This window comes from Pelodiscus sinensis, chromosome 1 (assembly GCF_052426305.1).
Source record: "Pelodiscus sinensis isolate ZL-2025 chromosome 1, ASM5242630v1, whole genome shotgun sequence".
Classification (NCBI taxonomy): Eukaryota; Metazoa; Chordata; order Testudines; family Trionychidae; genus Pelodiscus; species Pelodiscus sinensis.
Window position 1 is genome coordinate 73,327,068 of NC_143052.1, and position 14,103 is coordinate 73,341,170.

The following is a 14,103-nucleotide window of genomic DNA, read 5'->3' on the forward strand; positions in this document are numbered from 1 at the left end:
AAGCAGAGCTAAGAGTGCACTGTAGATATACCCACAATGTTTATGTGACAGTTAGATTTGTACTGTACTTCAGTTTTCCCAAGTCCAGAATGTAGCAAAGATCTGTCAGATGGCTTGTCTGAAGCCATCCAGCCTTCAAGGGCATGTTCTACTCCTGGGGAACGGCATATTCACTGTGCAGACAAGAAGGCTGTAAGGAGGCATGCTAATTGCTAGTGGTGAGCCTGCTTCACCCATTTTCTAAACTCTAAATTTTCTTAAGGATTGCCATATTTCCTGAGACCTATGGAAAATCAGGCTTCTGTGGTATTCAATACTGTTATAATCAGTATTTGACAAAATATATTTCTTAGTGCTATTGATCAGTGAACATGTCTGTTGCCTGCAAATATCATTTCAACAAAAGTACCCATCTTACTCTAAGGCTACGTCTACACTGGCAGCTTCTTGCACAAGAAGGCTGTGTCTGCACTGGGCCACTTGTTCCGGAAAAAAGCTGCTTTTCCGGAATAAGCTGCGAGCTGTCTACACTGGCCCTTGAATTTCCGGAAAAGCAACGATGCTCTACTGTACAAAATCAGCCGCTATTCCGGAAAAACTATTCTGCTCCTGCTCAGGCATAAGTCCTTATTCCGGAACACTGTTCCAGAAAAGGGCCAGTGTAGACAGCCCAGTAGTCTTTTCCGGAAAAAAGCCCCGATCGCGAAAATGGCAATCGGGGCTCTTTTCCAGAAAAGCGCGTCTACATTGGCCACAGACGCTTTTCCGTAAAAAGGGCTTTTCCGGAAAAGCAGCCTGCCAGTGTAGACGCTCCTTTTCCGGAAAAACTGAAAACGGAATAGTATTTCGTTTTAAGCATTTCCTGAAATTCATGCCAGTGTAGACACAGCCGAACTGTTTTGTGGAAGAGTTCTTGCACAAAAAGTCTTCCAAAAGAGCGCGTCTACACTGGCATGTGCTTTTGCACAAGAGATGTGCTTTTGCGCAAGAGCATCTATGGCAATCTGGATGTTCTCTTGCACAAGAAAGCTCTGATGGCCATTTTAGCCATAGGGGATTCTTGTACAAGAAATTCATGTTGCCTGTCTATACTGCCCTCTTGCGCAAGAGCTCTTGCTCTAGAGGGCTTATTCCTCGTGGGGAGAGGAATAACTCTTCCAGAAGAAGTCCTGTTTTCCGACGCTAGACTGTAAATTTACTTGCACAAGAACACGCGTGCAGTGTAGACACCTGGCAAGTTTTTGGCAAGAACAGCTGTTCTTGCACAAGAAACCACCAGTGTAGACGTAGCCTAAAAGTTCTCTGATATAGAGAGCATAATAACTTATTTGTAAAGTTTATAAGCCTACCAAAAAACATTCCTTCTGTAACACATCATCATTGAATTTGAGACTCCACATAATCATTATCCTGTGCTAAAATAATCAGTTGGGGTTGAACTTCATCTTGGTTCCGAGATCTGGCACAGGGCCATTAGCACCAAGTAAAAGCTGAGATGAGGTAGATCAAGGCATATGGGCATAGTTAGAGCAGTAACATAGCCCTGGTCTACACTAGGGAATTATTTCGAAATAACTCCCCTTATTTCAAAATATCAGGCAGAGCATCCACACTACCAAGACTGTTGTTTTGAAATAATGGGCTGGTTATTTCAAAATAATAACTCCTGCTTTCCACGAGGAATAATGCTTATTTTAAAATAGCGGTAGTGTGGCTGCTCCACTGCTGCCACACGTTGGACCTCTCTTGTCCAGCATCTCAGGGCCTGACCAGTCCTAGATGAAGGAATTTGTTGGACAACAGGAGGTCCCTGACCCCAGTCTCTCAGCCCGCTATTCCTCCCTGCCGCTAGCTCCTTCAGCCCAGCTGGTCTATCTGCAGGCCAGCCCCAGGCCTGGCTCCCCAGCCGGGCAGCTCCAGCCCCACTGCCAAACAGAATGTTTCCCAATTGGGCTGCCGTAGCCCCAGCCCTGCTGCCAAGCAGCCACGTGGCCACAACTGTGCTGATTCTGTTGGGCTGCCATGGCTGGGTTCCCCTTCTGGGCTGCTGTGGCACAGCCCTGGCCCTGCTGCCGAGCAGCAGGCAGTCCCAATCACACTGCCACTGCCACTGCCACTGCTACCGTCACCCAGACTGCTGCAGCCCCACTGCTAGCAGACTTACAAAGTTGCACCAGGCTCTCGTCTGATGGCCCTTGTGCCCTGGGGCTCTCTCATTCAGGAACATCCATGGTCATGCCAAACCATGGATGAGAAAATCCTGGATTTGGGAGGTGCAACCTGTATTTTTAGGATTTGGGAGGTGCAACCTGACTCTCCAGAGACATTCAAAATAATTACTCTCTAGTGCTTCCTGGGGCTCTAAGTTGAGGTAGCACATCTACATTAATGGAGCCTGCCCTGGACTAATTTTCCCTGTAGTGGGGACACGCTATTTTGAAATTATTATTTTGGGAGTTATTATTTTAAAATAAGTTATTTTGAAATAGTTTCCTAATATAGACAGGCTCATAGGGTGCCTCTGCATTGGAAGTGAAGGTCAGGCAAGTGAAGTCAAATTGGCAAGTGAAGGTCAGGCTCATGGGGAATGTGCACTTAACAGAGAAATAATGGCCTGAACTCCTGCCACAGAGTTTGGGAAAATGCCTCACCCCTTGCTTACTTCTCACACAAAATCCAGTTACAGAAGCTTTGTGTAAAGAGAGGAGACTATAAACCTTATAAATGTATTTTATCCATTTCTAGCTTTACTTTCCTGTCATTATTGCATTTCAACCTCTAGAGATCAACTGGGCTCTACCAAGTAGAGCCAGTTACAAGATCAGTATATCAGTATTTTATAAATTAAAATTTTATTTACAAAAGAAAGAAACATAATTTGACTGAATTAAAAATACATTCTGGAAATGGCCACAGGTTCTCTCCAGGGCAAGATTTACAACAGACAGTATTAATTGGAAGACAAAACCATAGCTAAATCTTTTTCTTAACATGTGTGTTCCATAATTCTGACATTTTCTATATTGACTTTGTGTCTGTTAACCACACTGTTTAATCCTTTAACATACATTGAAATAAGTTTAATAATACCAACTATTATGTATAAGTTTCAAAGTGGTAGCTATATTAGTCTGTTTCAGTACAAACTATGAGGTGCCACAGGACTCCTTGTTATTATATAAAGACATTTGTAAATGTAAAGGGTGAATTGCTAACCTTTTCTATGGAAACAAGATGAATAAAATCATTGAGTTGTATAGAAACGTATGGGCCTACAGAGATTTAAGAAGATTTTCAAAGGCACTAAGGGGAGTGAGTCACACGCTCTCGTGGACTTTTAATGGAAGACGAGCACCAAATTCATCTTTGCAAATCTCCTCCTATGTGATTTCACAGGAAGAGCTTGGCACTGCCATATCTCCTAATACTGAGTCCTGTGTCTTAACCGTAAGACCATTCTTCCTTGGTAGAAGAAGAGCACGGGGAGTTGTACTGTCAAGGATAAATTTATTAAGCCCATTCAGTCTTCCCGGTTCAGGGCATAGACTTCTCATTAGCTGGAAGTAGGATGACATTTCCCATGTAATATAACTGCACATATAGAATACATTGTATATAACTGCCTCATCGGAGCCTCAGGGGTGAGCTATTGTTGGACATAAGATATGGAACTAGATGGTTTATTTTCCTTATTGTTGGGTGGCTTGTTTCATTATAGCAATTATTATATTTTATGACAAAAATTAACCAAATCTAATAAGAAAATAAAGTACAGTAAATTATGCTGTCCTCTATGGCCTTATGCCCACCTAGGTCTGGGTGCATGCTAAAGTAAGTATTCGTGAATAATAATTTGAAAACAAACACCATTGCTATTTGACATAATTAATTATTTTATTTGCTGTTTGTGACTATACATAAAATTCTGGTGTCAAGAATATTCACAGATGGGGAAACGCTCATAAAATCTCATGCAGACTTGCATTTGACAAGAATTAGCATCAGGGTTTTTGCACAGCCATTTCAAAAGCTTTTCTGGCTTTAGGGATAATTCAACCAGGAAGCAGAAATAATGTTAAGTGAAGGTGGTGATCAGTTACACAGCACAAATGGCATATTATGAATGACAAATACTGAAAACAATAGGTACAGATAATCCTGGGGTGGGCAATAATTTTTGATGGGGGGGGGACACTCCAAGAATTTGGAAAGTGGTCAAGGGCCACACTCTCCCATATTAATGGAAGTGTGGGGTGTGGGATGGAGACTGGGTACAAAAATGAGATTGCAGTAAGGGGGTGCAGAAGAGGGTGTGGGGTCTGGGAGGGAGTTTGGGTGAAGGAGGCAGTTGTTTGGGGTAGGGGACTAGAGTGCAGGGGTTTGGATTGTGACTTTGGGCAAGAAAGGATTGTGACCTGGGACAGGGGAGCAGGGTACAGGAGGGGGTAGAGGGGTTTGGATTATGACCTGGGGCAGAGGATTGGGGTGCAGGATCTGGGAGGGGATATAGATGTAGGAGGGGGGGAAAGGCAGACTCTGGCCAGGAGATTAACAGCTTGACTCCCAGCCAGCAGCCTTCTTAAGTGGACTGGCACTTGTAACCTGGGGTAGGGGACTAGAGTGCAGGACTTTGGGTTGTGACCTTGGGCAAGAAGGGGTTGTGACCTGGGGTAGGAGAGTAGGGTGCAGAGGCCATGAGGTTTTTAAATAGCTAGCAGCCTCAGGGAAGGGGAGAAGGGTCTTCGCAAGCTGCCCATTGACAACAAGCAGTTCCCATTGGCCAGAAACTGGCCAATGGGATTGTGCTGTGAGCAAGGGCAATGCAGGAATCCTCTCAGCTATTCAAACAAAGTCCCACAGCAGCTGCTTTTCTTGGCAGCATGCAGGGGGCAGGAAGGAAACAGCCTGGGGCTCTGCCCCTGCGCCCACAGGCCGGATCCAGCAGCTTGATGGGCTGGATCCAACTCGTGGAGGGTATTTTACTCAGGCTTGAGCTAATTATTTGTTAGCAATTCATAGTTTGAAATATGCTTACATAAATCATCAAATAATGAAGAAAAACATTAGTTAGTCTGGTTGTGGATAATTTGCGAACAGAAAAAATTCTGTCCAAGGGTTTTTGTGTAGTGTTCATGACCATGATAAATGAACGACACATACATTTTGTCACCTGTGACAAAATAGCTGATTTCGTGGAATATTTTCTTCTTCCTGCTTTTAAATACTAGAAAACTCTGCTTTTATATATAATACTAGTCAATTAGCCCTTCATAAGATGGGATTTTCAGGTCTTCTCTCCTGAGCTCTCTCGCTCCGTCTCTCTCTCTCTCTGTCTCTCTCTCTCTCTCTCTCTCTCCTCCTACTGCCTCCCCCCCTCTCTCTCAGCTGCTGTGGGGGAGGAGGGGCAGGGCGGTGACGTACACGGCCAGAGGGTGGGGTCACCGCCCCCCTTCCCCTCTCCCACAGCGGCCTGGCTGAGGGGCACACCACTCAGTGCCACGGTGGGAGGAGGAAGGGGGGGCGGTGACGTACACGGCCCCGCCCCCGGCCATGTACGTCAGTGCCCCGCCCCCCTTCCCGACCCATCAGGGCTCAGCTGAGCGGCGCAGCGCCAGAGCCTCAGCTGGGCCACGGCGGGGGAGCAAGCGGACCCCAAAAGGCCACTTGCCACCCAGGGCCCAACTTAGCGGCACTCACGCCGGGGCTAGAGTTGCCAGGTGTCCGGTTTTCTACCGGACAGTCCAGTATTTGCGCCCTCTCTTTGGTAAAAAAATTCAGAAAATACCAGACATGTGCAATGTCCGGTATCTTGTGAATTTCCAGCTGGGCACCAGAGGGAAGCCTGGCGAGGGTGGGGGAGCAACTGGGAGGTGGAGCACGATTGGCTTTGGGAGCCCTAGGTCATGCGCAAAAGGCGGATGGGGTGGGGTGGGGTGGGGTGGGGCGGGGGGGGGCCAGGACTCCCAGCCACACCGCCCCTGTCCGGCTTTTGCATGGGACCAGAGACTCCCAGCACCAATCGTGGCCCATCTCCAAGCTGGGAGCATCTGGTTGTGAGCAGAACCTGGGTGGTGGGAGTGGCTACCAGACCTGCCCCTGCCACTGCCACTGCCCCCGCCCCCGCCCAGCTTCTGCTGGCAAGTAAAGGGAGCGCCTGTTGGACTCCGGCTGCGGCCAGTGGCTTCACCCCCCCCCCCTCGCGCCAGGTTTGCTTCCTGCCCCCCCTTCCTCTGTCCCCCCTCCTCCCGTCCAGCCCCACAGCCCCTGATTCCCCCCCCCAACTCTGCTCCCCGCCCCCTCTTCCTGCTGGACAGCCCCATGGTCCCCGGACACCCCCCCCCATCAGCCCTGCTTCCCACCCCCTTTCCTCCCAGCCCTCCCATCCTCTCCTCCAGCCCCACAGCCCCCGACCCCTCCCCAGCTCTGCTTCCCTCCAACCCCGCCCCCCTCCCGGCTGGTCCCCCTCCCCCGGACAAGCGTATCCAGTTTTTTAGCAGGGTCTACCTGGCAACCCTAGCCGGGGCTCAGCTGAGCGGCACAGAGCTCAGCCGAGCCACCATGAAGCGAGGGGAAGGGGGCGGGGCATGGCCGTGTATGTCAGCATTACAGACTCACAGACACTGGGCTACTATACAGGCAGTCCCCGGGTTATGTACAAGATAGGGACTGTAGGTTTGTTCTTAAGTTGAATCTGTATGTAAGTTGGAACTGGCATCAGCCGCTGCTGAAACTCATCAGTTTCAACCGCGGCTGAATCTGGATGCCAGTTCTGACTTACATACAGATTCAACTTAAGAAACCCAGGTGTCCCCAAGTCAGCTGCTGCTGAAACTGATCAGCGGCTGATTCCAGGAAGCCTGGGGCAGAGCAACTCTGACTCGGGCTTCCTGTAGTCAGCAGCTGGTCAGTTTCAGCAGCGGCTGACTTGGGGACACCTGGGGCAGAGCAGCTGGGGTGCTGCTGGGTTGCTCCAGTAGCGCGGCTCCTCGGCTCTACTGGAGCAACCCAGCAGCACCCCAGCTGCTCTGCCCCAAGCGTCCTGATTCAGCCGCTGCTGAAACTGACCAGCAGCAGCTGAATCAGGACGCCTGGGGCAGAGCAGCTGGGGTGCTGCCGGGTTGGTCCGGAGCAGCGCTGCGGGACCAACCCAGCAGCCCCCAGCTGCTCTACCCCAGGGGTAGGCAAGAAAAGCCTGGTCTGCTGGGGGGGCACTAGCTGCTCCCCCCCCCCCAGCAGACCAGGGGGACAGGAGCAAAGCCTTGGAGCACACCCGCAACGGGACAGCCCAAGCGCACCTGGGCTGTTCCGCTGGGGGCGTGCTCCAAGGCTTTGCTCCCCGTCTCCCTGCAGATCAGGCGCGCTTGGGCTATCCCGCTGCGGGCGTGCTCCAAGGCTTTGCTCCTGTCCCCCTGGTCTGCTGGGGGGGGGTCCAGCAAAGCCGCTGGACCCCCCCAGCAGACCGGGGACACCAGAGCAAAGCTGCCGCCTGGGCGGCTTTGCTCGTTTGCCCGGGAGCAAAGCCGCCCAGGTGGTGGCTTTGCTCGGGTGTCCCTGGTCTGCTGGGGGGGGGTCCAGTGGCTTTGCTGGGCCCCCCAGCAGACCAGGGGGACCGGGAGAAGCTTTTTTCGCCCCGGAGGACACGGGTGGGGACCCGCCGCCTGTGAGCTCCGGGGCGAGAAAAGCCCCGTTCATAAGTGCGGATCCGACATAAGTCGGATCCGCGTAAGTCGGGGACTGCCTGTATATATGATAATTTCATCAAATACTTCTTCCATGTGAATAATAAACCTATCTGTCCCTGAGTAATAGAGTTCATGAACAGTTATGAAACTATGGTTCACTTGTTACTGAACCCAAAATAACTCTGTCCAGCCCCCTCAGGAACAGGTCAGTGAGCAATAACTAATTGCCAGTTGTCTCTATTTGATTAAATGCTCACTAGTTCTCATACTGTGGCAGGAACTCTCTTAAGCTACTGGAATTAGAAAAAGGCATTACTCAAAAGTCACATAAGACATTGTTGCCACGTAATAGACATCATGAAAAGATAGGAAAAACACACAAAAGGTGATAGTCTGACTTTATCCAGACTTTTAAAGGTGAAAGTTCATGTAAGCTTAAGTTGTTCAACTTGACAGTGTTTTCTGCAACTGACAATGTTGATGTAACTAGGATTGACAGTGAGGTGAAATGCTTCTGCATTGCCTCCAGCTTCCCTTAGAAGTGTAACATAGAACTGAAAAGTCCTTCCTTTTACTAGAGTGACCATATGGGGGGGATATTATATGTGGGGTCAGATCCATTTGCAATAATGAGCAAAAAAGCAAATGTAAAGGTTTCCTAACAAATATAAATCACCTTACAGGAACTACCCAAGTTTCTTCAAGACCTTGCTTCAACTGATGCTGATCTGCCTTGGAACAGGTCTAAGAATCGATTTCCAAACATAAAGCCATGTATGTGTTTACTAACTGGTCTCTCTTTTTATGCTGTAACTGTAGAAGTACCATATATGTTTGGTATGCATCTAAATTTTTCTATTGGCCTTTCTGTGATATGTTATTATAATAATGTACGTTTTACATAACAATTTGCTATAAAATAATATGTTTTTGTTCACTACTATGAGTAAGGGTTCTTTGTGAATGGCTTTAAACGTACTCTCCCAGCTTTAGCGTGCAGGTACAAGAAACTATAGTCCAAATAGTTTCTTAGCTTTGTAATTTAAGCCAATAGCAAACTCTTCAACATTATTCCTGGACTTTTCCCCTTAGTTAAAAGTGAGTTAAGTGTAAAATCCACATGTTTATGCATTTATTTTTTCCTGGGAGCCTGGTAATGCTTTCTGATGGCTCCTTGCAAATATGCTGCAAGAGTTCCATTGGAGATCAGAGAGACTGTATGATAACTTATAAGCCAAGGCTAGATTTTATCGCAGGAGACAGGAGTCTGTCTCTCTGTACTCAACCCTGCTTCATTTTTCAGTTAATAAGACAAGAAATGCCATTATTATTTTAAGCATTAACTGTGATGTGAGATGGGGGGCATGGCATTCCTCTGTTAATGTAGCTACATTCTGTGCTATTAACTTTACAGAACAGCTGTTCCTGTTATCTGCAGTGTGGTTCAACACATATTCTGTATTTTAATTGACAATTGCTAAAAACTGATATTCATATTATCCTATAACATGTTGTCAAAAGTGCTTCAGAAATTTGTTTCATAATATCCTTTCTTTTTATTGGTTTGTAGAAGCAAGTGTCAAGAAACAGATAATTGATGTCAGCATGTACCTATTCAGAATTGTTTTAACACGACATCTTTCCTATTTTTCATCACTTCTGTATACTCAGAATAGGCCAAGTTCTGAAATCCTTCCTCAATTTTTACTCAGTTCTCACACTGATTTCCTGTAATGGGATTTGCCTAAGGGTAGCAGGATATAACAGGACACACACATATAAATGATTAGGCCCTTGTCTTATAGTCTAGTCTACATGGAGGATCCCTTCACCATTGCAGTAGCTCTGCAAAGGCATAGTAGGTCTGCTTGCATGCATCAGATTGCAGGAATAAGCCCTTAAAAATTGCATTAGAATTAATTAGAATGAGAAAAATGTGTAATTGGGAATTCATTGAAATGTATAAATCAAGGGACAAGAGCGATTATACAATAAAACAGGATGGTGAAACAATTCTTGCAAGTTGCAATTACTGTTTTATTTTGCCAGGGCATATTTAATAAAATTAGCTAAACTTACATTCACATTAATTTTGAATTCTCCATATCATAATAACATCTGATGCTTATCACTGTAATTTATAAGTAAACATCACAATTAAATAGTCTTTATTTCTGCCATAGATAATAACAACAGAGTAAAGCTGATAGCTGATGCTGGTATTCCAGGATCTGATTACATCAATGCCAGCTATGTGTCTGTAAGTTGGAAGTCTCTCATAATGCTCATCACATTTTTTTCTATTTTTATTTGCTTTTTCAAAAGTGACTTAAAAGGGAATATCTTTTATATCAAAACATGCTTCTCATGGTTTTTTTTTCCATCCACTGCAGCTGCTGTGGCCAGACTTCTACTTCTGTCACTATGAGTTCATGTGTCTGTGTGTATCATTGAACATAATTAGTTTTAAAATGTTTAATTTGATTTGTGCATTTTTATTGTTGGGTTGTGTTTATTAATAGTAAAACAACCGTAGTCAGCTAATTCATTTCTGGAAATTATCCCAGCCTGTTCCCATTGAAGCCACTTGTAAAAATCCCATTGATGTCAGTGGTGCAGGGTACAATGCTATTTTACATATTTTGGTTAAGGATCTGGGGTATTGTACAAAAAAGTTGCTATGTAAAAATAAATAAAGCTGAGCTGAATATTCCTATAACATATTTTTATGGTTATCTTTATTATTTCATGCTAATTATTATGAGACAAACTGTAAATATTGCACCTGACAACATAGTAGCTATGATACTATTCAATGACATAACTGCTACCAAAATATTGAAGAAGCTAGTGTTTGAGCATAGGCCATGTCTAGACTGCAGGCTTCTTTCGGAAGAAGCTTTTCCAGAAGAGATCTTCCAAAAAAAGTCTTCCAAAAGAGAGCGTAAACGCTGCGAAAGCGCATCGAAAAAGCGATCTGCTTTTTCAACAGATAGTGTCCACACTGAATGGATGCTATCTTGCATTTAAGCTGTGACATCTCTGGGCGGAATGGCCACCAGGGCACCTGTGTCTTTTCCTCTTCTTGCAAAAGAACTCTCTCTTCCCCGTCTACACACACCTTTTTCCAAAAGTGCTCTTTTGGAAAAAGGCTCTTCCTCGTAGAAAGAGGTTTACTGCTGTTCGGAAAATCCCTCTGCTCTTTGATTTTTTTTTCCTTCAGAAGAACGTGATTGCATTGTGGACGTAAGTGACTTTTTTTTTTTTCAGAAAAACAATCTTTTTCCGAAAAAACTCTGCAATGAGGACATACCCAAAGACAAAATAAGTTATTAAAATATCCTGTTGATGTAGGGAAAGAGCCACAGTGTCTCTTCCTTCCATCCTTTCTGCATAATAGAACAGATGTCAGTTCCACCGTTCTCTAAATAATGCCTTCCCAGGAATTTTTATTGGTAACTCAAGTAATAATAGCAGAAAATTTATCTCCAGACTTCATTTGTTTCTTGAGGTTTTCTGCAGGATCTTCCTATCTCTGCTCTTATTTCTCTGAACCATGGTAATGCCCCCTCACTCACTGTGGTAAAACAAGCAAGCTATCCCTGTTGTGATGATTATTTTAATTATTTATTGTTTTTATTAGTGTCGACAACTGAGATCAAGACACTATACACTGTACAAATAAAATGAGAGCTCATTTATGCCATGCCATAAACAGATGAGACAGCAAAGAGTAGGTGAAGGAAAATAGAATTATCTCCCTTTTACAGACAAGAAACTCAGGCTGCGAGACCTTCCCAAGGTCATACAGGAAGTGTGTGGCAGAGCTGTATATTAAACACTAGTCTACTGAGCCCTGATTTACACTCCACTGTCTTAAACATCATCCTTCCTATCTATTAGAAAAGCTTACTCATTACTTTATCCAGTGTACTAACAGGGTGGGCTAGCAGAAGAAGTCTTCCAGCTAGGGTGCCAACTGCCTTCCTAGCTGGGGGGTGCTCAGCTCACCCTGCACTTCTCTTCTCCCCTCTGCTCTGTTCCCCCTTTCACCACTTCCCTCAAACCCGCACTTCCACCGCCTCTTCCCTGCCTCCTCCCCTTACCATGTACTATCCCTGTTCCTCTCAGTGCCTCCTAGAGCTTCCTGAATGCTGCAGATCAGCTGTTTGCAGTGTTCTGGAAGTGCTGGGAAGGTGAGGGAGGAATTGGTAATTGGAGCCAGCAGCATGCTGTTGGGAGGGAGACAGAAGGCCCAGCTTGGCTGCTGATTTTTTCCCCATGGGTGCTCCAGCCTTCCACACTGTTGCAAATCCTATTACACTGCTGGAGTATTGTTTGCTGTGATCAGGGCCTCTGGTTTGGTGTGCTGGTCTCCACTCTTCCCATCACTGACTAGTATTCAAAAGCTGATGCTAGGAAGCTTAATAGCACCTTCAAAAAGGCTGCAGAAAGTACTACTGATAAGAGCTCTCCCATGTAAGCATTTTTGCTTGCTTCTGACTTATGCAGGCATAGTGCATTCTGTCACCATTGATGGGATATTGCGGCTGCTAAGGCCCCTATTTCTAAGCTACAACTTTGTCCTTTATATAGATCTTGATATATTGAGAGAGAGACCCTGTATATGGGAATTGGAATGGTACTTTGATTTTTACTGGTTCACCCTTGAAAAAAGAAAACAAATAATTAACTCAGAGCTTTGCATCCATGAGTTATAGTTCCTCACTTCACTGTTCACCCAGGAAGGATTAGCATCGTTTACCACTGCCACTCGTTATGTTTATTATATTATATATATAACTAGAAGACTCGTCCAGCGGTACCTAGGTTCTTCAGGGCATGGGGGGGGGGGGTGCAGGAATCAGGGTGGGAGATTAAGGAGGAGCTCAGGGCAGGGGGATGAGGATGTAGGGGATGTGAAAGTGAGGGTTGGGGGTGAGAAGGGACTTAGGGTGGGGAATGCAGGGTGCAGGAGTCAAGGCAGGGATGTAGGAATCAGGGCAGGGGATTGGGAGGCAGGCAGCTCAAGGGAGGAGGTGGAGGTTGCCACTGGTTTCTCCCTGGGGGCAGCCCAAGATGTTGGGGGAGGCAATCCACCTGCTGGCTTGTCCCTGGGATGGGGCGAGGGCTGCACACACAGCCCTCTGGGCTTCTCCCAGGGCTGGCTGCCAGCTTGTCCCCAGGAAGCCAGACTGTGAGGGGAGGCCACATGGGCCAGTTCTGCTGGCACTCCGCAGTCATGGTGCAGACAGTGCTCCCTGGGCCAAGTCCAGGGGGAGAGCAGGGGGACAGCTGAGGCTGACCAAGGGGGTGGTCTCACAGCAGTGCTGCGGGAGAGTGAGGAAAGGCAGGGTGTGGCTCCCTGGGGGGTTGTGGGGCCGTCTTCCCCCTATCTGGTCTTCCTCCCCTCCCCACTCATAGAATCGTAGTGCTGGAAAGAGCTGAGGGGAGGTCATCAAGTCCAGCCCCCTACCCAAGGCAGGACCAGTCCCAACTGTCTGTGGGGCCCACTGTCCGACGGGGCTTTTTCTCCCTCACCATCCACCACAGATTCCCCCTACCCCCATCCGCATGGCCTTTTCTCCCATTCCCATCTGTCAGGGACTTTTTCTCTGCTCCCTCATACACCTTCTCCTCCCCCACATCTGGCAGGGTTTTTTCCCCCCTCTTCCTTTCCAGTGGGACTTTCTCTCTCCTCCATCTGTTAGGGCCTTCCTCATTCCCTGTCCAGCAGGGATTCTTTTACCCCTTCTCCTCCCATCCAGTGGGGGCCTTTTCTTTTCTCCTCCCCACCATCTGGTGAGGCTTTCTCCCTTCCCCCCTGCTCCAGCACTGTGGCAGTCAAGGGCTAGGTGGAAAGAGTTTGGGGCTGGGGAGAGAGGGAGAAAAGCCACATACCGGATTTGGCAGTCCTAGCTCATACCATTTAGCAGGAGTTCTTGAACAAATGGACACACAGACTGACAGACAACACACAGACAGACAGATGCACATTTCTAATATATATATAGAAGATAAAGAGGAGGGAGATGTAAATTATGGAGCTATAATTCCACTGAGGAGTGGAATTTGATTATGCTAATTAACTTCTGCACTGCTTGTTCTGTGTAACTACCAGAACTTCATGATGGACTATCTGCTTTGCAATGTGACATTTATTTTTTAAATGTTACATAACACAGAATTTCTTGTGTATCAATGACCCCTTTGAGAAAACTGGTTCCAACCTGTGGAAGGACAGTAAGGGGCTATATGTACTGCAGTCTCTGCTTGAATAAAATGCTCTCATACTTTTAATTAATGTTATAATTGCATATAAAAAGAGAAGCCAGAATCATTCCTTCCATAGAAAAAACCTGCATGGTAGCTCAGGAGATCCCCTTGGAGAAATGTAGTTAGAACATGATCATGCGTGAAA

At 46.5% G+C, this 14,103-nt stretch overlaps 1 protein-coding gene and 1 long non-coding RNA gene across 10 annotated transcripts in view; one reads left to right on the plus strand and one right to left on the minus strand.

Annotated features, from left to right (window-relative positions):
• Positions 1-14,103, plus strand: part of PTPRQ (protein tyrosine phosphatase receptor type Q) — a 207,932-nt gene that overhangs the window by 182,684 nt on the left and 11,145 nt on the right. For 8 of the 9 annotated variants that reach the window (XM_075932438.2, XM_089780110.1, XM_075932428.2 and 5 more), the window contains 2 exons: positions 8,366-8,456; positions 9,866-9,942. In XM_075932438.2, the coding sequence (XP_075788553.2) occupies positions 8,366-8,456; positions 9,866-9,942 (168 nt within the window). Of the gene's footprint in view, positions 1-8,365; positions 8,457-9,865; positions 9,943-10,075; positions 10,405-14,103 lie in introns of those variants that run through there. The other variant, XM_075932455.2, reaches the window with a different exon arrangement.
• Positions 1-14,103, minus strand: part of LOC142829952 (uncharacterized) — an 84,469-nt gene that overhangs the window by 38,796 nt on the left and 31,570 nt on the right. The window lies entirely within an intron of this gene.